The sequence below is a fragment of the Dendrobates tinctorius genome, unplaced genomic scaffold (genome assembly GCF_039654945.1).
Source record: "Dendrobates tinctorius isolate UK_male_01 unplaced genomic scaffold, ASM3965494v1 ptg000163l, whole genome shotgun sequence".
Lineage (NCBI taxonomy): Eukaryota > Metazoa > Chordata > Amphibia > Anura > Dendrobatidae > Dendrobates > Dendrobates tinctorius.
In genome coordinates, this window is record NW_027361830.1 from 13,950,092 (window position 1) to 13,977,152 (window position 27,061).

General features: G+C 41.7%; 1 protein-coding gene and 1 long non-coding RNA gene across 5 annotated transcripts in view; one reads left to right on the forward strand and one right to left on the reverse strand.

The window, feature by feature from the left end:
- LOC141052887 (cadherin-6-like) overlaps positions 1-27,061 on the reverse strand; it is a 459,217-nt gene that overhangs the window by 16,632 nt on the left and 415,524 nt on the right. For all 3 annotated transcript variants that reach the window (XM_073550207.1, XM_073550209.1, XM_073550208.1), the window contains 3 exons: positions 26,205-26,326; positions 12,282-12,399; positions 9,456-9,707 (listed from right to left, as the gene is read on the reverse strand). In XM_073550207.1, coding sequence (XP_073406308.1) covers positions 9,456-9,707; positions 12,282-12,399; positions 26,205-26,326 — 492 coding nt within the window. The remainder of the gene's footprint in view (positions 1-9,455; positions 9,708-12,281; positions 12,400-26,204; positions 26,327-27,061) is intronic.
- Positions 1,622-27,061, forward strand: part of LOC141052888 (uncharacterized) — a 48,218-nt gene continuing 22,778 nt past the window's right edge. For both annotated transcript variants that reach the window (XR_012220919.1, XR_012220918.1), the window contains exons 1-2: positions 1,622-1,691; positions 2,528-2,662. This is a non-coding gene — a long non-coding RNA (uncharacterized lncRNA). The remainder of the gene's footprint in view (positions 1,692-2,527; positions 2,663-27,061) is intronic.

The following is a 27,061-nucleotide window of genomic DNA, read 5'->3' on the forward strand; positions in this document are numbered from 1 at the left end:
TTGTCATTACATTATTGATCTCATTGTTATTCATATCTATATAGAGAACAATTATGTTATGAGACTCTGCATGTTGGAATTACTGTCATATGAATCTGCAATGATATTATATGCTCTAAATGATGGTGTTTTATTATAATGCTTGAATCCTTTGCTACACAACCTGTGAATTTTCTGAAAAGGTTAATGTTTCATTAATAACCCATTATGGAGTGTGCTCTTTATTGCTGTGCTTCACCTTTTGGGCGATTCCTAATGTTATCTTTTGCATATGGTGCTATTTATAGGGCCCTTTTCACACTGCAGCAGTTCTCTCCTAGACTTTTGCATTTAAGATGTGCTGCAGACACGGCCTTCTCAGATATAGTCTGAACTATGTTTTACATACTTACCCAGGATTGTTAAGGGCATGTCACACTAAGCGATATCGCTAGCAATATCGCTATAACTTGTGACGTTATAGCGATATTGCTAGCGATATCGCTGTGTGTGATACTTACCTACGACCCGCTCCCCCGCTGCTTATCGCTGATCACGCAAGAACGTTCAGGACCGTTTCTCGTCGTCAGCTTCCTGCGGCGCTTCCTGCTCTGAGGACGAGCGACGCGTGGAGCCGGGCGGGAGGACGCAGGATCGCCTAGTGTGACAGGTAAGTAGCGATCCCCGTCCCCTGCGATGTCGCTAGTGAGATCTGCCTGTGTGGCAGCTCACTAGCGACCACCTAGCGATGTACCAGCGATCCTGACCGCGTCATATCGCTGGTCGGGATCGCTGGTACATCGCTAAGTGTGACAGTACCTTTAAACATGTGTGGCTATATCTGATGCTGAGCTACATTGTGAAAAGGATTCTTTCCAACAATGCTGAGGTTTACTCTTAAATGATTATAATAATTATGCAATTGGATGGTTTTAGACATCTTTCTAAAACAATACATTTGCCAATGTATTAGTGACTTTATTGTCATTACATTATTGATCTTATTGCCATATATATTTTTATAGAGAACAATTGTGCTATGAGACTCTGCATGTTGGAATTACTGTCATAGGGATTTGCAATGATATTATATGCTCTAAATGATGGTGTTTTATTATAATGCTTGAATCCCTTGTCACGCAACCTGCAAATTTTCTGAAAAGGTTAATGTTTTATTAGTAACCCGTTATGGAGTTTGCTATTTATTGCTGTGCTTCACCTTTTTGGGCGATTTTTAATGTTCTCTTTTGCATATGGTGTTATTTATAGGGCCATTTCTACACTGCAGCGGTACTCTCCCAGATTCCTGCACTTAATATGTGCTGTAGGCGCGGCAAGTAAAGGGTTTTGCCTCTTCAGATATAGGCTTTGAAAGTATGGTGATTGGGCTACAAAAAGATGGCGACGCGCATGTGTACCACATCTGAGTCTCCTGCTTCTTGCCGACGGCCTCTATCACTTGTGGCGTGCAGATATGACATCATCAGGGGGGGTTTCCTCCATGCACGCCACAATTGAGTGCTGAAAGCGGCTGCACCTGAGACCCGGGGGCGGCGGTGACGTACGCGACGGAGGATTGGCCCATGACTGGGTGGGTTTACCATATAAATCAAATAGGTCTCAAGTCATGACACACACAATTTCCATGAAAAAGCTAAAAAGGCGAAACGTGCTGCGGACTCCAGGAATTCCTTGAACAGGCGATTAAATGGGTATGTGCTCATGTTACATGTGACTACTATATCACTCTGCACTTTACAGACCATTAGGGGTCTAGGTGGATATATCCTTACATGCTTATATATTTTTGCACTTTACCATTACCTGTATCTATTCTTTTATTCCTGTATTTGTGTGTATTTCACTTGGGTATACATTCCTTCCTCTTAACTGTATTTTGTTCGTTTATCTATGATATGAATTTACTTAATAAAATGTATTACTTATTTATGATATACGGTATCTTTTTGTGAGTGGTGTGCTCAGGATACTTTGTATCCACTTTTTGGCCAATTAGAAATGTAGTATAGTTTTTCTTACTTGCTATGTCTCTTTCCTCATGTACAGGCTTTTCAAGACTTTAGGTATCCATGGTTGCGACCACTAGCAAGTAGCTGTCACTATATCAGTGGTAGTAACCATGGATACCTAAGGTCCTGAAAAGCCTGCACAAGGAAAGAGACACAGCGAATCAGGAAAACTATACTACATTTCTAATTGGAGGTATTTGCTAATATTATTACACCTACTACATATTGGGATAGGATCTTAGAGATGGGAATGCCCCTTTAAGAGAAGTCAGCTAGTTGGCTAAATTCTTGTGTATATACAGTATGCAGACCATTACAAATGGAAATGAATGATAAAAATAGACAGTTGCGTTTCCCCATAATGTTTGACAGTCTGCACTATCTTCTGCATGTTCCTGAATCAATTAATCTTATAAGATTTTGTAGAAAATACAGAGACTAATTTTTGTCTAATTGCTCCCATTTGGGCTGTCAAACACTGAGGGTGTAGACCTGATAATACATGTCTTCTGTTGTAGACAAGGCAGAATGTGGAGGCTACTAATGCCAAAAAGTGTCCTACAGCCATCCACAAGATGTGAGAAGGAAGAGAGGATATTGCTTTCTCTTGGACAGAGCAGATTATGATCAGAGCAAAGGAGAAGATATTAGAGGTATTGTTGCATTTTAATGTTCCTTTCAAATCTTTCTTCCCATTGATTTCAGTATATGACCAATGAGCCATGGCTAGTCATTTATAAGTAAGGGTGATTTTATGGCAAGGTCAATAAATAATCTTTCTACTTATTGAGGGACTTCAGTAGTTCTTTCAGGCTTCATCTAATATCACTGTCCATTTAACCTAGGCATCCATGTTTCTATGTATGAATTTCTATATAATTTCTTTAGATCTGTAAAACATAATGTAGCATGTAAAAATACTTTAGAAAAGGATACATATAACCGCAGAGACCCAGCTATCATGTCCTGCTATTACACGCTAGTTAAACATCTGTCTGCGGTGGCTCACCTGTATACACGGCTTCCCAGTGGATAGTCCTGTTCCCGCCATACTTCAAAGCATATTTAGGTTAATTAGCCTTTTAGAAATTAGCCCATGTAGGAATACATCTTAAAAAGATAAATGAGATCATGTGCCTCATTGAGAACAAATGCCGATATGAATAAATTATGTGTAGATCCATGTGGCATATGTGAGCACTCTGTACAGTAAACATCGGGTAATCATATATATTCTAAGGGTGGGCTTATACTAGCAGGTGGAGGCGTTTAACCGATCGGCTACAAGTCTACCCATTGGCGCTCTCTTACTTGTCTGTCTAGTTGGCTAACTGCACTTCCCGTGTGTACAGAGCGACCGGCAAGCTTAAAAATCATTTTACCAGGAAAACAAGCGTTTCGCTCCTTTGTCAGGTGATTTGCAGGATGCTTACACTGCACGACTATCGATATGAGAATGGGCCGCTGTAAATGCACTCTCAGTCGTTCTCTGGCTTATCTAGAGAGCTGGCAGTAGAACTCTAGAATACTATGTTGGCACTTTCGGTAGTTTTCAGCAGTTTGTTACCATCCCAGATGGTCATATTTTGTATAGGCTGGTACAATTACCTAAAAATGCGCCCTCCATTCATATAGTATCAGTTCTTTAAGATTTCTCCAGTCCAGATGCAAATAACAGCAAATACTATCCATAGTTCTTCTCTGTGAAAGTCTTGATTAGGAGCGATTGCCTGAAGGATCAAAGCTACAACTCTGCATTATCTACCAATCACATGTCCCAATCTTGCCAATGAAAGAAAGGTAATTAATGTGGACAGGCTATTAATAGCAGCCAAAAGTAAGCGAGAACGACCCAAGCATTCTGGACAGAAGCTAAGAATGTAAATAGTTACATAGGAAGAACTACAACCAGACACGACTTGCTCTGCTGGTCGCATAATCCTACGAAAATAAAGCCACATTGATCTGTTTGGATAGGACTAAGTGTGGGTACAAACTGAAATACTGTCTGAAGGAAGAAGAAGCGCTGCCTATTATGTCATTGTTGGGAAACAACAAAGGTATTGACTGCATTCAAGGGCATGATAAACTCTGCGCGCAATAAACAATGTCATGGAAAGAAATCAACATTCAGCGTGCCTCTAATTATGTAAAGTTCTGTGATGAGACAGGCAGAGCAGGATACTCTTCCCTTTTGATCAATTCTTTCATTCTCATTATATTCCATCCCGATTATTTGTAATTAAAGTCACCCTCCTCTATGTATTGTATATTATTGTGTGTTCTTGCACATATCTCTCCTTGTGGACCTGAAACAAGCAACTCATGCTCGGAAATCAATCAATATGTCTGAGTACAGAAAGTGTCAACTAAAAGTCTGCAATCAGATAGCAAATCTTAAGCCCCCGTCTCACATAGCGAGATTGCTAGCGAGATCGCTGAAGCGTCACCGATTTTGTGACACAACAGCGATCTCGTTTTATGCGACACGCAGCAGCGACCGGACCCCCGCTGGATATGGCTGATCATGCTCGAATGTCCTGGGCCATTTTTTCATTGTTGGCGTCCCGCCGGCCAGCATGTGACCCGACGAGCGACCTTGTTGGTGACGTTGAACTCAGGGACGCAGGTGGGAATCGTCAGAAAAGCTGCTGTGTGACAAAGTACGAACAACCGGCGAGGTCGTTATATGGATCGCCGTATCATTGTTGCATCGCTGAAGAGATCTGCCTGTTTGGCAGCTTACTAGCGACCATTTAGCGACGCACTAGCGATCCTTACCAGGTCGTATCGTTGTCGGAATCGCTGGTGCGTCGCTAAGTGAAACGGGACCCTTAAGGTACTGTCACACTTAGCGATGTACCAGCAATCCCGACCAGCGATATGATGTGGTCAGGATCGCTGGTACATCGCTAAGTGGTCGCTAGTGAGCTGCCACACAGGCAGATATCACCAGCGACATCGCAGCGGACGGGGGTCGCTACTTACCTGTCACACTGGGCGATCCTGCGTCCTCCCGCCCGGCTCCACGCTCGTCACTCGTCTCTCCACAGGAAGCGCCGCAGGAAGCTGATGACGAGAAACTGTCCAGGACGTTCTCGCACGATCAGCGATAACCAGCCTGGGAGCGGGTTGTAGCTAAGTATCACACACAGCGATATCGCTAGCAATATCGCTATAATGTCACAAGTTATAGCGATATTGCTAGCGATATCGCTTAGTGTGACAGTACCTTTAAAATACATCTGACTGCCATTAAAGGGAATGTAAACAATGATTCAAGGAGGATTGTATAAGAAACAGCGCCACTATTGTCCACAGGCAGGGTCTGGTATTACAGTTCTTCTCATGATAAGAGTCTGCTTTCTGAGATATATAACTCCAACTAATATGAAATAATTCCTTCATATAAAAGAATAAAGCCAATTCTGTAGAAAGGCTATGAAAAGAAATATATGAAATGCATGAAAGACAAACTTTATACAGCAAGAATTATGGGTGGAGATCTGTCCATAATTAAACTTTAGAATCCTGTTTGCATTTATATAATAGATGTGTTTCATTTCGGTTTGTAAAATGCCTGAAAATAACTGTACCGAAGCTCCGGTATAGAAAAAGACATACTGGCTGACAGGTGGCTATACACAAAGACATTGGAATACTCAACTGTGGAATGCACACTACAGTAATCAATGGTGAGGCTGAGAGCTTTCCGCATCGCCGTAGTCAATAAACATTTCACAAAACAATGAGTGCGGCTCTCTTCTCACAATACTAACTGTGTTATTATCTGCCACATGAACTAACAGTTTGGGAGATACGCTGATTGCCTTACGTTAGGAGTTCTAGAAGATACACAAGATATGTGCCCTTGACACAGAAGCGGAACGTTTCTACTAAAACTCTATCTTTTCAAGTTTACTCTGTATAAAAGTTTTGCAGACGCATTGTACTCCGCTGTAAACACTCTACCAGAACGATAAGTTTGTCAGGGGTAACCTAACTCCAATATCTAGCGTTGACTTGTATGAAGAACACTATATGATGAATATACCCCAAATCACTGACATTTTCACTTTCTGTATATAACATATACATGTAATATGATTCTGATACAGATCATAATATAGCAACAAGATCAACACTGACAACAGTGTAGGAACTGAGGTCAATATACACACGTGGTCAAAATTGTTGGTATCCCTCCTGTAATGATAGAAAAACCCACAATGGTGACATAAATAACTTGAATCTGTCAAAAGTAATAAATAAAAAATCTATGAAAATGAACAAATGAAAGTCAGACATTGCTTTTCAACCATGCTTCCACAGAATTTAAAAAAAATAAAACTCAAGAAATAGGCCTGGACAGAAATGATGGTACCCCTGAAAATAATGTGACAAAAGGGACATGTTAAATGAAGGTGTGTCCACTAATTAGCATCACAGGTGTCTACAATCTTGGAATCAGTGAGTGGGCCTGTATAGAGGGCTACAGATACTCACTGTGCTGTTTGGTGAAATGGTGTGTATCACACTCAACAAGGACCAGAGGAAGTGAAGGAAAGAGTTGTCTCAGGAGATTAGAAAGAAAATTATAGACAAACATGTTAAAGCTAATGGTTATAAGACCATCTCCAAGCAGCTTGATGTTCCAGTGACTACAGTTGCACATATTATTCAGAAATTCAAGATCCATGGGACTGTAGCCAACCTCCCTGGACGTGGCCGTAGGAGGAAAATTGATGACAAATCAAAGAGAAGGATAATACAAATGGTAACAAAAGAGCCCCAAAAAACTTCTAAACAGATTAAAGGTGAACTTCAAGCTCAAGGAACATCAGTGTCAGATCGCACCATCCATAGTTGTATGAGCCAAAGTGGACTTCATGGGGAGACAACCAAGGAGGACACCTTTGTTGAAAAAAAATCATGAAAAATTCCAGATTGGAATTTGCCAAACTACATGCTGACAAGCCACAAAGCTTCTAAGAGAATGTCCTATGGACAGATGAGACAAAAATGGACCTTTTTGGCAAGGCACATCAGCTCTATGTTCACAGATGGAAATATTAAGCATATCAAGAAAAGAACACTGTCCCTACTGTGAAACATGGAGGAGGCTCTATTATGTTCTGGGGCTGCTTTGCTGCATCTGGTACAGTGTGTCTAGAATTTGTGCAGGGTACAATGAAATCTCAAGACTATCAAGGGATTCTAGAGACAAATGTGCCGCCCAGTGCCAGAAAGCTTGGTCTCAGTCACGGGTTATGGGTCTTGCAACAGGATAGACCCAAAACACAAGGCTAAAAACACCCAAGAATGGCTAAGAGGAAAACATTTGACTATTCTGAAGTGGCCTTCTATGAGCCCTGACCTAAATACTATTGAGCATCTTTGGAAAGAGCTGAAACATGCAGTCTTGAAGAGGCAACCTTCAAAACACAAGACAACTGGAGCAGTTTGCTCTTGAGGAATGGGCCAAACTACCTGTTGAGAGGTGCAGACGTTTCATTGACAGTTACAGGAATTGTTTGATTGCAGTGTGTTAGGCACCAGGATTCTCTCGCTGCATGGGATGGATCCCAAGCCTTGTCTGGTGCTGCGGTCTCCCATTCAGTTTTCTATGCTGGGATGACTGCTCAGCACAGGACAAAAGGAGAAGACATATACACACGTCATCCTACATCCTACGTGTCCAAATGGCAGATTGGTACCAATATTAGGAACTAATCAGACATTTGGACACGTAGGATTGGCAATTTTTTCTATATACCGCTTCCTATTTTTGGATATGTTGTAGGCTATATTGATGATCAAATAAGACAATTGAACTTGTATAAGGTGATTTACAGGGCTGTCTGCTGCCCCTAGGTATATGGGTTGTGTGTAACTCTTGTATTTTTTAACCGTTTTTATATTTGTGGTGCTTTTTGTATGTCCTATGGAATAAAATTGTGAATCTTAAGGTGATCCCTACTTGTGTATATGTCTTCTCCTCCTTTTGTCCATTTGAATTTACCTTAAGACATATTGTGGTTGGATCCCTATTATACTAGCTTTTATTGGTTGATGGTACCCTCCATATCTAAGTATTGTATCGACTGCTCAACACAGACTCCGGACCCAGCGCCTTACACAAGCTCATGCTGCATGTGTAGTTGCTGCTGGCTCTCCAGCTAAGCCTATGGTGACTACTGGAATACATGTGCAGCGTTGTGCTCTGGAGACTAAGTCCGAACTAAGTCCGGATTTCTCCCTACTGAGCATGTCAATGATGTGGCGCCTTCTCATTGGTGTTCGGACGTCAGCTGCTCTGGTGAGGTGGCAGATTCTGATTGGTCCACAGGTAAGGTCCTGTCTGTCTGGACTTTAGCTAAAGGTATAAAAGGCTCTCAAAGGTGCACGCTGGTGCACTAGTATCATGCTTATTTGCTGTGTGTGCACGCATGTGTGTGTGTAGGTGGGACAGCTACCACCCTATGTGCACGTGTGCCGCTAATAGCACTGCAAGTGTGTTCCTAGACAGGCAGTGTAGGGTGGGAACTCCCGCTTGAACTTAGTGGCTGCATCGGGCGTCCTCAGGCGTGGGCTTAAAAGCCACTGTGTGTCAGTGCAGGTTCAATCACCAGTGTAGTGAGGGGTGAGTTATATGGACCCACTAGCATCAATCCCTCTATGCTCTTGTGATGTTTAACAAGGCATAGCTTAGAGTGCTCTCAGTTTCCACACTGCTCTGTGGAGTAACAGAGTCAGACGCTTTGCACTCTGTTAACATGGAGTGACGTTTAACTCTGTGTGTTTACGGTGCTTATTCGCGGCTTCACTAAACCATTGTCCTCTAGCTGCGGTTTCGCCATCACGGCACGGTGGACTCCGGGTTGCAAACGCACCTTATTATAATTTACATTTGGTGCATTCCGCCAATCCTAACATAGTGATTGCCTCAAAAGGTTGTGCAACAAAATATTAAGTTAAGGGTACCATCATTTCTGTCCAGGCCTACTTCATGAGTTTCATTTTTTTTAAATTCTGTGCAAGCATGGTTTAAAAGCAATGTCTGACTTTTATTTGTTCATTTTCATAGATTTTTTATTTATTATTACTTTTGTCAGATTCAAGTTATTTCTGTGACCATTGTGGGTTTTTCTGTCATTAAAATAGGGGTACCAACAATTTTGACCATGTCTGTATGTATTTAGAAAAGGTGGCAACTTTTGGTGAGAGTGGTCCCCCCTCACATCTTGTCTGGCTGAAGGAATCTCAAGTGATGGTTTTAAATTTGAGTTCAATTTACCTATAGCGCCACCCCAAGGATACAAAGAATCACACATTTCCTATTGAAATCAATAGATATGAATGTGCCTTCTACAACTTCACTTTCCCACATAGATTATTTCAGAATATTGAATTATCAGTTGTGTAAACACCATTACCATTACTTACCTAGTAGTATAATTATGCAGAGGAGGATGGCAATCAGAGCTCCTGTGCTCAAACCAGTGGGATGGCTCAGAGCTTCAGCGGTACAAGACTGCATGTTACCCTTGTGGTCACAGGCACAAACACGGATGGTAAGAGTGCCAGTGCTACTCTGTATAGGAAACCCATAATCGGAAATAACCACTGGCAATAAGTATGTGTTCATCTCATGGCGGCTATATCCATTTCTCCGTGTATAGATGCCAGCTGTGTTATCTGAAATCGAAAAAAACAGGGACTTTACATACACAAAAACGCACACAGCTTCAATATACACAACTATCTAAACACACCTACATATGCACACTTGCACACACACCTATACATGCACACACATACACATCTATACATACACACTTGCACACACATACACACCTATACATGTACACCTACAGTGGGTGCAAAAAGTATTCAGACCACTTTAAATTTTTCTCTCTTTGTTTCATTACAGCCATTTGGTAAATTCAAAAAAGTTCATTTTTTTTTCATTAATGTACATCTGCAACTTGACTGAAAAAAAAAACAAACGTAGAAATTTTTGCAAATTTATTAAAAAAGAAAACCTGAAATATCACATGGTCATAAGTATTCAGACCCTTTGCTCAGTATTGAGTAGAAGCACCCCTAGTACAGCCATGAGTCTTCTTGGGAATGATGCAACAAGTTTTTCACACTTGGATTTGGGGATCCTCTGCCATTCTTCCTTGCAGATCCTCTCCAGTGCCGTCAGGTTGGATGGTGAACAGCCATTTTCAGGTCTCTCCACAGATGCTTAATAGGCTTGTGGTCAGAGTTCTGGCTGGGCCAGTCAAGAATGGTCACAGAGTTGTCCTGAAGCCACTCCTTTGTTATTTTAGCTGTGTGCTTAGGGTCACTGTCTTGATGGAAGGTGAACCTTCGGCCAAGCCTGAGGTCCAGAGCACTCTGGAAGAGGTTTGCATTCAGGATCTCTCTGTACTTGGCCGCATTCATGTTTCCTTCAATTTCAACCAGTCATCCTGTCCCTGCAGCTGAAAAACACCCCCATAGCATGATGCTGCCACCATGTTTCACTGATAGGATTGTATTGGGCAGGTGATGAGCAGTGCAGTCCTTGAGATAGGGAAAGAGGCGGTAAAGGCGGCGCTCCCGCGCCCTGTCCTGGGGTGGATAGAAGACTGTCTTCCATCCACCCCAGGACAGGGCGCGGGAGCGCCGCCTTTACCGCCTCTTTCCATATCTCAAGAACTCCCCAGGTGGAAACTATTACATGACGGCCATTACAGCCCCAGGCTAAAACCGCCCTACCACAAGCCAAAACTAATATATAGTACTTCCACTACAAAAACCTGGCAGCATTCACTTGAGCCCTTTTCAACATTATTTAAGCCTTCCAGTACCTATAGTACTTCCGCTACGAAAATCTGGCAACATCCGCTTGAGCCCTTTTCAACATTTTCTAAACCTTCCAGTACCTACCTTAAGGGGACGTATATCCTGTCAAAGTGCCCTAGGTCCGCTACTATTTCCATTAAGTGTACCCCATGATTAAGATCCGGGATGATCGAAACGTTGGGTATTTTTGATTGTACATATCCTAATCTTGTTTGGGCACATTCTTTGATGGATTGGACACTTTTAATACATTTACGAATTTTTGCATACTATCAAGTTGTTGAGTGTGGTGAATCATTTCTTCTATTCATGTTTAGGGCCCCAGTGGTCCAATTCACCAGCACCTATCTCTTCTAATACGACCTGAGTGTGCACAATTCCTAACTATTGCACTGAGGAGAGGCTTCCGTCGGGTCACTCTGCCATAAAAGCCCGACTGGTAGAGGGCAGCAGTGATAGTTGACTTTGTGGAAGTTTCTCCCATCTCTCTACTGCATCTGTGGAGCTCAGCCACAGTGATCTTGGGATTCTTCTTTACCTCTCTCACCAATGCTCTTCTCACACGATTGCTCAGTTTGGCTGGTCGGCCAGGTCTAGGAAGACTTCTGGTGGTCCCAAACTTCTTGCAGTTAAGGATTATGGAGGCCACTGTGCTCTTAGGAACCTTGAGTACTGCAGAAATTCTTTTGTAACCTTGGCCAGATCTGTGCCTTGCAACATTATGTCTCTGAGCTCCTTGGCCAGTTTCTTTGACCTCATGATTCTCATTTGGTCTGACATGCACTATGAGCTGTGAGGTCTTATATAGACAGGTGTGTGTGCCTTTACAAATCAAGTCCTATCAGTTTAATTTAACACAGCTGGACTGTGAAGGAATAGAACCATCTCAAGGAGAATCTCAAGGAAATGGACAGCATGTGACTTACATATGAGTGTCCGAGCAAAGGGTCCAAATACTTATGACCATGTGATTTCAATTTTTCTGTTTTAATAAATTTGTAAACATTTCTACTTTTCTGTTTTTTTTTCAGATAAGATAGGATGCAGAGTGTACATTAAATGAGAAAAAAATGAACTTTTTTCAATTTAACAAATGGCTGCAATGAAACAGAGTAAAAATTTAAAGGGGTCTGAATATAATAATAATCTTTATTTTTATATAGTGCTAACATACTCCGCAGCGCTTTACAGTTTGCACACATTATCATCACTGTTCCGGATGGGGCTCACAATCTAAATTCCCTATCAATAGGTCTTTGGAATGTGGGAGGAAACCGGAGTACGCAGAGGAAACCCACGCAAACACGGGGAGAACATACAAACTCCTTGAATACTTTCCTTACCCACTGTATACATGCACACACACATACACACCTATATATGCACACCTACACACACATTATTTATTATAGTTACCTCTGTTGTCCTTGACTGTGAAGTTTGTACTGTGTGCTGCTGGATTAGCTACTTCATATGAAAACTGAAGTCCACTATACGAATCATCCTTGTCAATAGCACTTACAGTATGTATTATCTGTAGGGAATGAGAATTGAGATGTCATAGGCGAATATAAAATAAAAAACAGGGAGTGCTCTGAGACAATGCATAACAGTTATAATCCACAGGTAATAATAATACAGCTTTTATGTTCTGTCACTATTCAATGACAATACGCTGACTTCATGGGACAAGGACAGCAGTAGGATTACTTTTGTCTAAGCCATATATAAAGCTGATCATATACATTAGGCTACTGTTGGTGAGACTAGTAACGATAGAGAACAATGTGTGTGTATCCTCCTGACTCTCCAACCATAGAGAACAATGTGTATGGGACCTAGTGTCTTTCTAACCCTAGAAAGACAAGAGGCCCCTACACATTGTCCCTTACCTATAGAGAACAATTTATATAGGGTCTAATGATTCTCACACCATAGTGAGAATTGTGTATAGGGTCTCCTGACTCTCCTCCAGCACAGGGCCACCATCAGGGCATTACTGCCCTGACTGGCGTATGGGGACCTCATCAGGCCCAGTCTTATCTGCTCACCGGGCCCCTACCGGCAGGCTAAACCGGGCCCTTAGCGGCGCTGCGGGCCCGCATGTCAATAGTTAACAGCTGCCAGCCAATCGGAGGCTGGCAGCTGGTGTCAACCGCAGCACGCACGTCGCCTGATGACATTATCAGTCGCCGGTGAGTGCGCACTTCAACTGCGTGGAGGAAGCTTCACCACAGGAGCGCGGTCAGGTAAGAAGAACTCCTTTTTTTTTCCTATTGAAAGCGGCAATTCGGGGGACCCGGGACAGAATGCTGGACATGGGGGGCAGAATGCTGGACATGGGGGGCAGAATGCATGACACGGGGGCAGAATATGACAGTGAGACACAGGAGGGGGCAGGATGCGAGACACAGGAGGGGGCAGGATGCGAGACACAGGAGGGGGCAGGATGCGAGACACAGGAGGGGGCGGGATGCGAGACACAGGAGGGGGCGGGATGCGAGACACAGGAGGGGGCGGGATGCGAGACACAGGAGGGGGCGGGATGCGAGACACGGGGCAGGATGGGAGACACCTGGTGCAAGATCATGGGGCAGGATGGATACGATGTAGACAGATGGGGCAGGATCGGGAGATCATATGGAGGCAGAATGGATACTCATGAGGGAAGCATGAGAGAAAATATGGCTGGACTCAAGAATGAGACACACGGGGGCCAGGATGGGGGATATTATTACCATAAGGGCTAATTAAGGGATATTATTACTGCAGTGATGTAATTTATTTTTTTGAGGATACTGTTTTAAATGGGGGAAGGTCCTGTTACTGTGCAGAGTGAAAATATGTCGCCTTTTTTTTCTTCATCTGGTGTATTGTAGAAGTTGGGAAAAAATTAAGTAATGTGTTCTGCAAATGGAGCTCTAGATAACTGTTATTTCCTGCAGAAACGAGCCCTGGGTGGAAGACGTGATGGGGGTCTGTGCTGGATGAAAGATGAAAAACGAAGCTGAATGACTTCATCTAGAGACATCACTGGTGAGTCAGTGTGTTACCTGTACACTGACACTATACACTATACACAGAATGCCTTTGTACAATGTCACCAGTGATCACTGTATTACCTGTGCACTGACACTATACACTATATACATAGTTCCTGTGTACAATGTCACCAGTGATCACTGTATTACCTGTACACTGGCACTATATACAGAGGTCCTGTGTATAATGTCACTGGTGATCACTGTATTACCTGTACACAGACACTGCATACTAAGTACAGATCTCCTGTGTATAATGGCACTTATGGTGATAGTATTATGTTTTTTTTTTTTATTAATGATCAGTATTGTAGTATTCAGTCACCATGTGGTGGTAATATGTGGTCTGGGCATGATGTGGTGGTATTTTTCCCTTGTATGTGCTATTACTCTGTCACTATGGTGGCAATATGTGGTCTGGTCATGGTGTGGCTGTATTTGCTCCTTGTATGTGGTAATATAGGTCACTATGTGGTATTTGTCCCTTTGGATATGGGTACATGGAATTTTAACACAAGATTGTTTTGTTCAAAGTTTGCTAAATCATCACCATAGGTGTCTCAAGAAAATTTAGTGGAGAGTAATAGTGGACACATCTGTAAATGACTTTATTCACATTTTTGTAACATACTAAGTGGGCTTCAATATACAATATCTAATAGTCCTTCAAATATGTGAATCTGAACTAATCTTCAAATATACAGTAGCTTAGTTACTGCTTAACTGTCACAAGTGTGTCATGTCCTCCTAGGCGATCTGGAGTGAGGCGATCATTACGTAATGTGAATCGCAGTCTTCCATTTAGTCTGTCTGTCTTGTTGCTCATGTTAAATGGACTTTGTTTCTTTTGGTCCTGAGGAGGTTAACGATTCTTTGTATGTTGGTTACAGACATGCAGCGCCATCTCACAGTTGCTCTTGACCTGCTCATTTTCTCTCTCTATAAAACCTAGCCAGACTTTCTCATCTCCACCTGTGAAAGTTTACTTCCTGCCTTGATGGAGTTGGTGTGCTAAAGTTGGAGTTTGTAGTTGTTGCTGGAGATTGTTGTATGTTGTTTTTGGATGTATGCTTTCTAGTAAGCGTTCTATAGTAAGGTTGGAGACTCGAGCCTCTGTACCATTATGAGTACCCTGGGACAGGGATAGTTAGGGTCCCAGTTCCTAACCAAAGATGGTCACAGCTTGACATTAACGTACTATGAGCTATCCATTACATATAAATTTATTCTGTACATCTCCTGCGGTGCACATTATGATTTGTGCATGCCTCTAATTTGCCACTTAATTTACCAATTAATTCATAGGTAGAATAATGTAAAAGGTACTATAGAAAAAAAATGCCAGGTGACGAGACTAGTCTGTCACTGGTAGAAGAATGCCAAATAATTTTTGAGTACTGGATTAGTTATTGTGTCTATCAATCTGACTATCTAAAGTACCAATGTATCTAGCTGTGTCTGTATACAGTATTTATTCATCTAAGTAGCAAAAATGGAGGCTGCATATCTCATGTATAAAGCTCAATGTGTGTGTATGTATGTATGTGTGTATGTCCGGGATTGGCATCTGCACTGTCGCAGCTACAGCCACAAAATTTTGCACAGTTACACGTCTGGACCCCGAGAGCGTCATAGGCTATGTTGTGAGGCGAAATTTTAACCCTGCGCGATCCAATTCACCAAACAATTTGGCCTATTTTTCTTATTTCTATGGTGTTATCGTCCTGCTGTAAAGCTGGAAATAACACAATTTATTACCATGCCAACACAGACCACCCTCTGACACAGACTGCAGGGAGAGCCCAGTAGCACACAGGATAGGATTAGATACACAACTCAGCAGTCATTATCACACAGGATAGGAATAGATACACGGCTCAGCAGACAGTATCACACGGAATAGGATTAGATACACAGTTCAGCACACAGTATCACACAGAATAGGATTAGATACACAGTTCAGCACACAGTATCACACAGAATAGTATTAGATACACGGCTCAGCAGAAAGTATCAGAGAATAGGTTTAGATACACAGCTCAGCAGTCACTATCACAAAGGATAGGATTAGATACACAGCTCAGCAGTCAGTATCACACAGGATAGGATTAGATACACGGCTCAGCAGTCAGTATTACACAGGAGACGATTAGGTACACAGCTCAGCAGACAGTATCACACAGGATAGGATTAGATACATGGCTCAGAAACAGGGTATGCCAAAGGAGAGGACATTTTTATTCCAAGAATTCCACTCATTCCATCTGATTTGTTTTTTGATTTTAAACGCCTCCAGTTTCCAGTTCAACTGCTATTTGCAATGTCCATTAACAATGCTCAGGGACAGTCCTTGAAAGTAGTAGGGATCGATTTGCAATCTCCATGCTTTTCTCATGGTCAACTTTACATGATTTGTTCAAGAGTTGGAACTGCCAAAAATCTGTTCATCTTTGCACCGAAAAGAAAAACCAAAAATCTTGAATGAGTTGAAAATAAAATACTATCAATACTTGGGTAATCGTTTAGTTAATTTGTGTTGCAAATCGGTAGTGTTGAATATATGATGTGAAATGTTTTTATGTGCAATATAATCATTATAATTTGTTATAACTAACCACAGTTGGTTACTATGCCCAGGCAACACTGGGCTCTTCAGCTAGTTCTTCCAGTAAAACTTGGAAAAATATTTATTCTAAATTTTTATACTAAAAAATATTCTAAGTCTTACTGAAGGAGATGCGGCCTCCATTTTTGCTACTTTTTTGGATTTGATTTCCAGTGGATCTGGAAGTTTGCAACTGCATGTGCGGATTGGTTCTGCTTTGTTGTTTTCTTCTTTCTTTCTTTCTTTCTTTCTTTCTTTCTTTCTTTCTAGTACATGTAGGAAAGCATGTTCTAATAGATAAGCATGAGTACATCATAGATGCTAATTCACCATATGGGTGCCATTAGTCTGCTCACCTGCAAGTAAAGAAATACCAAGCCTTGCACTGTACTAATATAGGAGGTAGGCCTGCCATGTCATTTTCTTCTATTACAGTAATTAATGTAATTGTCACTCATCATCATCATAATTTACAGTTCTTCAGAGCTATGTCAATGTTGACAGTACAAGTGCTTTTTCAAAAATATAGTTGCTCATCTTTCAATTCATGTCTAGCGCTTAGTTGGAAAATATGTTTGTCTTTCTTAATTAAGACAACAACTAAACAAAAAACTCCTTGAAAAATGTCAACAGTGTAACTTTTATAAATACACTAGCTGAAGAGCCCGGCGTTGCCTGGGGATAGTAACCAACTGTGGTTAGTTATAACAAATTATAATGATTATATTGCACATAAAAACATTTCACATCATATATTCAACACTACAGATTTGCAACACAAATTAACTAAACGATTACCCAAGTATTTATAGTATTTTATTTTCCACTCATTCAAGAGCCTTTTGATAAACTACATTTTTGGTTTTTCCTTTTGGTGCAAAGAGGAACAGATTTTTGGCAGTTCCAGCTCTTGAACAGGCCACGTAAAGTTGACCATGAGAAAAGCATGGAGATTGCAAATCGATCCCTACTACTTTCAAGGACTGTCCCTGAGCATTGTTAATGGACATTGCAAATAGCAGTTGATCTGGAAACTGGAGGCGTTTAAAATCAAAAAACAAATCAGATGGAATGAGTGGAATTCTTGGAATGAAATTGTCTTCTCCTGTGGCACATCTGGTTTCTGAGCTGTGTATCTAACCCTATCCTGTGTGATAATGTCTGCTGAGCTGTGTACCTAATCCTCTCCTGTGTGATACTTTCTGTTGAGCTGTGTATCTAATCCTATCGTGTGTTACTGATTGCTCAGACGTGTATCTAATCCTATCTTGTGTAATACTGCCTGCTGAGCCGTGTATCTAACCCTATCCTGTGTGATACAAACTGCGGAGCTGTGTATCTAATCCTATCCTGTGTGATACGGACTGCTGAGCCTTGTATCTAATCCTATTCTGTTTGAACTTAAAACTGGAGGTGCTTAAAATCAAACAACAAATCAGATGGAATGAGTGTAATTCTTGGAAATAAAATGTCCTCTCCTTTGGCACATCCTGTTTCTGAGCTGTGTATCTAACCCTATCCTGTGTGATACCGTCTGCTGAGCCGTGTATCTAATCCTATCCTGTGTGATACTGTGTGCTGAGCTGTGTATCTAATCCTATCCTGTGTTATACTGACTGCTGAGCCGTGTATCTAATCCTATCCTGTGTGATACTGGGCTCCCCCTGAAGTCTGTGTCAGAGGGTGGTCTGTGTTGGCACGGTAATAAATTGTGTTATTTCCAGCTTTACAGAAGGACGATAACACCATAGAAATGATTAGAATAAAAGGCAAAATTGTTTGGTGAATTGGAACGCGCGGGGTTAAAACTTCGCCTCACAACATAGCCTATGACGCTCTCGGGGGCCAGACGTGTGATTGTGAAAAATTTTGTGGCTGTAGCTGCGACGGTGCAGATATCAATTCCGGACATAAGCTTTATATATTAGATGAGATGTCAAATGAAAAAATTAGCAGCACGGTCCTCAGAAGGGGACAACCCTTTTTATATTCAAACAAAAATGGAGGAATCATCCAAGGATTCAAGTGAAAAACTATGGTGCTTATTTACTTATATACATGTATATTGAGGATGAACACTTAATTTTTAGGAATGGCAATACTGTTAGTTCACCAGTAAATCGCTAAATCTATCAATCTAGGTTTACATGAGCAGCATGGTGGCTTAGTAGTTAGCACAACAGCCTTGCAATACTGGGGTCTTGGGTTTAATTCCCACCAAGGACATTATGTGCAAAGTATCTGTTAGGCTTCGGGTTCCTGCAGCGGCACAGCAGGAATCCAGACCCTCACATTCTGCGGTCTCCCATTCTCCATCGACCGCAGAGGAGCTTGCTCAGCAGCCCCGTCATTCCCGACGCTTTGCCCAGACCTGCTCTGTGGGTCTGGCTGTTGCTGCCACCTTTTGGCCAGCAATAGCAATGCAGGCTGCTCAGCAGCAAGCCGCTCCAGAGGCTAAGTCCTTCCGTCGCTCCACTGTGCATGCTCACGAGACGATCTCCCATTGGAGATTGGGAGTCACATGCACAGGTCCGTCTCCAGATCTGATTGGTCCATCTCAGGGATCTGGAAGCTTCCAGAAGGTCCTGGCTATAAAAGGTTCGCATGGCCGCTCGGCCATGAGCTAGTATAGACTCTAGTTGCTAACTGTGCCCCTTGTCCAGTATCCACCAACTTGCCTTCCCACATTCCTTGATGCTGACACAGAGTTCCCATTGGCTTGTCTTTGCGCTTTACTAATATGGTGGCCACTGTGTGAATGATGATGGATGTATGGACTTGCAAATGACTCATTAAGATTCCCCTCCCTCTCATATTACATGTGTGGAAAGGGAACTAGTGTTAGAGTCAGCGCCAGTCAGTGGCAAGCTACAGGCCACAATACGCATCCTCCACAGTGCTAGCGTCCGACAGTGCGCCTGCTACCGGGCATTGTTGTATAGCGGCAGTGTCTGTCACCGCGCTGCAGTCAGCAGTACTTCTTGGCGTCCGCGGTTGCGACGCCGCACGCATGGTAGCTCTAGACGGAAGCGGACTCTGTGTCTTGGGCCAAGTCCTGAGACCATATACCGTGCGTGCATTCCACTGAGTCCTGTGACGTCAACAGGCTCGGCCAATGTCTGATAATGAAATAACTTTATTAAAAAAATTGCCAGACAGCGGAGTATCATGGCCACAATACATCAGGCTCCCTATCTGACACATGCCTTTTATTATACTTTCTACTTTCATGGCAGATACAGCAGGGCGAATAGCTCTGCCCCTTGTCCAGTATCCACTAACTTGCCTTCCCACATTCCTTGATGCTGACACAGAGTTCCCATGGGCTTGTCTTTGCGCTTTACTAATATGGTGGCCACGGCATGAGAGGGTGAGGTGCCAGGACAGAGAGACTAGACCTACAGTACAATATGAATCTAGTCTGTATGTTTTCTAATGTATTTTGCCCAAAAGTACGTCTAGTATGTCTAGACTGATGTCCTTGGTCGGTCTTGGGAATGATTGCAGCTTATTTTGCATACAAATGTATTAAAAAATGCAATATTTTATGCAGCTTCAACTTGCAGAAAGGTTTTTGAATCATTTCAAGATTTTTTTTACGCCAGGTTTTTGTTAACCCCTTTACTCCCAAGGGTGGTTTGCATGTTCATGACCGGGCCAATTTTTACAATTCTGACCACTGTCCCTTTATGAAGTAATAACTTTGAAACGCTTCTATGGATCCTGGTGATTCTGACATTTGTTTTCTTGTGACATATTGTACTTCATGTTAGTGGTAAAATTTAATTCAAATAACTTGCGTTTATTTGTGAAAAAAATGGAAATTTGGCAAAAATTTTGAAAATTTCGCAATTTTCCAACTTTGAATTTTTATGCCCTTAAATCACAGAGATATAGCACACAAAAAACTTAAGTAACATTTCCCACATGTTTACTTTACATCAGCACAATTTTGGAACCCAAATTTTTTTTTTCTTAGGAAGTTATAAGGGTTAAAAGTTAACCAGCGATTTCTCATTTTTGCAACACCATTTTATTTTTACAGACCACATCACATTTGAAGTCACTTTGAGGGGTCTATATGATAGGAAATCCCCAAAAGTGACACCATTCTAAAAACTGCACCCTTCAAGGTGCTCAAAACCACATTCAAGAAGTTTAATAACCCTTCAGGTGCTTCACAGGAATTTTTTGAATGTTTTAAAAAAAAAACGAACATTTAACTTTTTTTCACAAAAAAAATTACTTCAGGTCCAATTTTTTTATTTTATCAAGGGTAACAGGAGAAATTAGACTGCAAAAGTTATTGTGCAATTTGTCCTGAGTACGCCGATACCTGACATGTGGGGGGGAACCACTGTTTCAGCGCATGGCAGAGCTAAGAAGGGAAGGAGCTTCGTTTGACTCTTTCAATGCAAAATTGGCTGGAATTCAGATCGGACGCCATGTCACGTTTGGAGAGCCCCTGATGTACCTAAGCAGTGGAAACCCCCCATAAGTGACCCCATTTTGGAAATTAGACCCCCCAAGGAACTTATCTAGATATGTGGTGAGAACTTTGAACTCACAAGGGCTTCACAGAAGTTCATAACGTACAGCCGTACAATTAAAAAATCATATTTTTTCCACAAAAATGATCTTTTCACCCTCAATTTTTATTTTCCCAATGGTAACAGGACCCTAAAAGTTATTGTGCAATTTGTCCTGAGTACGCTGATACCCCATATGTGGGTGTAAATGACTATTTTGGCACATGGCAGAGCTCGGAAGGGAAGCACCGCCATTTGACTTTTTTGGCTGGAATTGAGATCGGACGCCATGCCGCGTTTGGAAAGCCCCTGATGTGCCTAAACAGTGGAAACCCCCCACAAATGACACCATTTTGGAAACTAGACCCCCTAAGAAACTTATCTAGATGTGTGGTGAGCACTTTGAACCCCCCAGTGCTTCATAGAAGCTTATAACGCCCAGGCATGAAAATAAAAAAATCATACTTTTTCCACAAACATGATCTTTTAGTCCCCAATTTTTTTATTTTCCCAAGGGTAACAGGAGAAATTGGACCCCAAAAGTTGTTGTCCAATTTGTCCTGAGTACCCTGATATCCCATATGTGGGAGAAGACTACTGTATGGGCACACGTCGGCGCTTTGAAGGGAAGTAGTGACGTTTTGGAATGCAGACTTTGATGGAATGGTTTGCGGGTGTCATGTCGCGTTTGGAGAGCCTCTGATGTGCCTAAACTGTTGAAACTCCCCACAAGTGACCCCATTTTGGAAACTAGACCCCCCCATGGAACTTATCTAGATGTGTGGTGAGCACTTTGAACCCCCAAGGGCTTCACAGAAGTTTATAACATTGGGGAGTGAAAATAAAAAAATCATATCTTTTTCCACAAAAATGATATTTTTGCCCCCAATTTTTTATTTTCCTAAGGGTAAAAGGAGAAATTGGACCCCAAAAGTTGTTTTGCAATTTGTCCTGAGTAGGCTGATACCCAAACCACTGTTTGGGCGCATGGCAGAGGTTGGAAGGGAAGGAGCACCGTTTGACTTTTCGAATGCAGAATTGGCTGGAATTGATATCAAACGCCATGTTGCTTTTGGAGAGCACCTGATGTGCCCAAACAGTGGAAACCCCCCAATTCTAACTCCAGCCCTAACCCTAGCCCTAACCCGAATGGGAAAATGGAAATAAATACATTTTTTTTTAAATTTTATTATTTTTCCCTAACTAAGGGGGTGATAACGGGGGGTTTGATTTACTATTTATGGCGGGTTTTTATTTTTGGCAGCTGCCGCACGCTAAAAGACGCTTTTTATTGTAAAAATAGTTTTTGCATCACCACATTTTGAGACCTATAATTTTTCCGTATTTTGACCCACAGATGTGAGGTCTTATTTTTTGCGGGCCAAGTTGACGCTTTTATTGGTACCATTTTCGAGCGCGTGACATTTTTTTATCGCTTTTTATTCTGATTTTTGGGAAGCAGAATGAACAAAAATCAGCATTTCAAGAATTTATTTTGGGGGATGCGTTTACACCGTTCCGCGTGCAGTAAAATTGATAAGGCGGTTTTATTCTTTGGGTCAGTACGGTTACAGCGATACCTCATTTATGTCTTTTTATGTTTTGGCGCTTTTATGCAATGAAAACAATTTTATATAAAAAATTATTTTTGCATTGCTTTACTCTGCGAGCTATAACTTTTTTATTTTTTCGCTGATGACTCTGTATGGTGACTCGTTTTTTGCGGGACAAGATGACGTTTTCAGGGGTATCATGGATATTTATATGTGTCTTTTTGATTGCGCGTTATTGCACTTTTTGTTCGGCGGTATAATAAATCATTATTTTTTGCTTCGTTTATTTTTTAAGGGGTTTGCTAAAGGGGTTAACTAATGGGACAGTTTTATAGGGCGGGTCGTTACGGACACGGCGATACCAAATATGTGCACTTTTGTTTTTTTTTTTTATTTCCAAAAAAATGAATTTATTAGGAAATTTTTTATTTTTTTTAAAATCTATTTAGCGATTTTTTTTTTTTTTTTTTTTTTTAATTATTTTTACACTTTTTTTTTAAACTTTATTACATTGTCCCAGGGTGGACATAGCTGTCATGTGACAGATCGCTGATCTGTCACATCACAGACCACTGACAGATCAGCGATCTGTCACAGGCATAGAAACAGACTTCCTCATGCCTGCGCTTTGCAGGCACTGAGGAAGCCAGCTCCCTGCAGGCCCTCGAAGGTCCCCGTTGCCATTTTGGATCCAGGGACCTGCAGGGAAGGAGACCCCGCAGCAGCGCTGCACATTGCACTGCTATGGGGGGCTCAGGGAAGCACGGAGGGAGCCCCTTCCCTGCCGATGCTTCCCTTTAACCCCCGGTACACCGCGATCATGTTTGATCGCGGTGTGCAAGGGGTTAACGTGTCGGGGGCTGTCCGTGACCACCCCTGACACATAGTGCCGGGTGTCAGCTGTGATAATCAGCTGACACCGGGCCGCGATCAGCTGCGCTCCCCCCGTGAGCGCAGCTGATCGCGCTAGACGTACTATCCCATCCATGGGCATAGGGGCCCGGGTCTCATGGATGGGATAGTACGTCTGATGTCAGAAAGGGGTTAAAGACACCTTTATAAATAGGGACCTACAAATTTTTGTATAAAAACTATGTAGATTTAAGCGGTTTTATTTGAGGGTAAAGCAACTTATAGTTAGGTCCAGAAATATTTGGACAGTGACACAAGTTTAGGCATTTTAGCTGTCTACATATTCAAGGTTCAGTTAATATAATCAATATGGGCTTAAAGTGTAGATTCTGAGCTTTAATTTGAGAGTATTCATATCCTAATTGGAGTAAAGGCCCTTTTACATTTAGCGATGCACCAGCGATCCGACCAGCGATCCGACCCGGTCAGGATCGCTGGTGCATCGCTAAATGATCGCTAGTGAGCTGTCATACAGAAAGACCTCACAGCGATTCAGCAGCGACGCAGCGCACGATACTTACCATTCACACACAGCGATCCTGCGTCCTCCCGCCCGCCTCCACGCGTCGCTCGTCGTCACAGCAGGAAGTCTCAGCAGGAAGCGCCCGACGAGAAATGGAGCCGGACATTCTCGCGCGATCAGCGATGGACAGCGGGGGAGCCGGTCGCTGGTAAGTATCACACATAGCGATATCGCTAGCAATATCGCTATAACGTCACAAAACCAGTGATGTTATAGCGATATTGCTAGCGATATCGCTTAGTGTAAAACCCCCTTAAGGGTTTAGTAATTACAGCTCTTTAATATGTAGCTGCCTCTTTTTAAAAGGACCAAAAGTAATTGGACAGATATTTGCATTTGGAAGCTGTAACTGTGAGCCGACACTACGCATTCAAAGAAGTTCTCAATAGAAGAGAACCAGACCTTCATTAGGCTGAAAGAAAGAAGAAAATCAGAGAGATAGCAGAAATGTTGGGAGTGGCCAAATCAACAGTTTGGTACATTCCGCACTAGTGAGCTTGGGAGCTAAAAAAAGGCCTAGCCGTCCACGACAGACAACAGTGGTGGATGATTGCAGAATCCTTTCTATGATGAAGAAAAACTCATTCACAACATCCACCCAAGTGAAGAACACTCTCAAGGAAGTAGGTGTTTCAGTATCTAAGTCTACCAAAAAGACAAGACTTCATGAGAGCAAACACAGAGGGTTCACCACAAGGTCCATACTATAAATCAGCCTTAAAATAGAAAGGCCAGATTAGACTTTGCCAAAAAACATCTAAAGAAGCCAGCCCGTTTCTGGAAAAGCATTGTTTGGACAGATGAATCTAAGATCAACCTGTATCAGAATGATGTGAAGAAGAAAGTATGGAGAAAATTTGAAATGGCTAATGATCCAAAGCCCAGCACATCCTTTGTAAACATGGTGAAGGCCGTGTGATGGTATGGCAATGCATGTTTTCCAATGGCACTGGGATACCAGTGTTTATTGATGATGTGACTGCAGACGGAAGCAGCTGGATGAATTCTGAAGTGTACAGGGTTATACTTTCTGCTCAGATTCCACCAAATGAAGCAGGGTTGATTCACAGTACAGATGGACAATGACCCAAAACACACTGCAAAAGCAACCCAGGAGGTTTTTAAGGCAAAGAAGTGGCATATTCTGCAATGGCCGAGTCAATCACCAGATCTCAGCCCCCAACGAGCATGTATTTCATATGCTTAAGACAAAACTTAAGGCAGAAAGACCCACAAACCAGCAACAATTGAGGTCAGTAATGACCATGCAAAGCAACAGAAAGGAGGAAAACTAGCGTTTAGTGCCATCCATAGCTTCTAGAGTTCAGGTAGTCATTGCCTGCAAAGGATTATTTACAAAGTATTACAAATGAACATTTTATTTATGATAAAGTTAATTTGTCCAATTACTTTTGAGGCCTTGAAATGAGGAGGCTTTGTAGAAAACTGGTTGCACTCCCTACAAATTTCACAGGATATTTTTGTTCAGCCCCTTTAATTAAACCTGTAGGTCTACACTTCAATTGTGCCTCGGTTGTTTCATTTTAAATAAAAAATAGTGACATGCAGAGCCCAAATCACAAATCCTTAACTGTCCAAATATGTTGTGACCTATCTGTATATCATATTATATGGAGATCTCTCTCTAGCTATATATATTATCTCTTGAGACTGTGCCTATGTGACAAGACTCGTTAATAGTCCTTTGCTTTTCATGGGAGGGGAGAGAGTAAAGAAGGAACAATTTGGGCTTTTGCTATGGGACCTCTTTGTATGCCCCAGAGTACTTCACCACTTTCATGGAACCAAACTGTAATACCAGGAACAGCCCAAGAATGGAGATATTTCTTTAAAAACTGAGAACTCAATCTTGCAGTATCCAACTTAAAGCCTGTAAATGCTTGGATGTAATATAGAAGTCATGGTTTTACAGGTGCTCAGTATGAAAGTCTTGGCATACAGTATACTAATGTCCATATACGAGATGATATAATGTAGTAGTGAAATATCATATCGTGTCACTTCATTTCGCCAGTGAGATTGGCACATAGCTAGTTTACGGACACAACTGAGCTGATGACCACTCGTAGTTCCAAAATGCCATCGATTCAGAAACATTGTTCCATCCATACCATTTTACATGCAAATGAGCTGAAAGTGGAGCTATTATACACACCTGTTCTGCCTTTGCATTTTCACAAACAAAGATCTCGTACAGCATGGCAAACTCTGGGGCATTGTCATTCACATCCAGAACCTTAATGAACACAGGAACGCGGCTACTTTCTTTCGGATTACCTGTAATAAGAAGATAAGAGAACTGGGTACATTGGCTGTTGGAGGGCTAAAATTTGCAGAGATCAGAGGCAGCTGTTAAATGCCTAATTTTTAGAAAGAGTTTTTTTTTCAGTGTGTCTGTGAGTCTTTGGATCTGACAATCAAAAGCCTAATTAGAAGAACACAAGCTGTGTATCGCCAATTTTCCAGCCACCTTCTCAAGCAGAAAATTGTAGCCACTTAGTAAATGTAGCATGACACTTTTGTTATAAAATTGAATGGAATAAAATACATGTACCCTAAAACTGTCAAATACAGCCCTATTAAAAAATGCAAAAGACACATTTTCCTTTTGTTCATACACTGTTCGGTAGTAATATTGGCCATAAATAATATAAGTACATAATAAAATGTTTAAAAGGGTTTATGAGATTAGAAGAAAGGGTCTAATTTTTTTCCCAAAGTTAGTGCCACTCCTGTTCATGGGCTGTGTCTGGTATTGCAGCTCAGCTTCATTTAATGGTTAGGGTAAAATCATATACAGTCCATGTACATGAAACCAAGTAGAAAAAAACTTTTCTGGCAATTTCATATACTCATAATTTTTTTTTAAATGACAAAGGGTCTCAAAAGTGCCAGAAACATCTTAAAACATACAGATATCTCTTTAAATTAAACCTTAATCGTTAGAAAGGGGTTTTCCTTTTTCTTTGCAATAGGTGGCATCATCTTAATTTAATTTCCTTACTCCAGAAC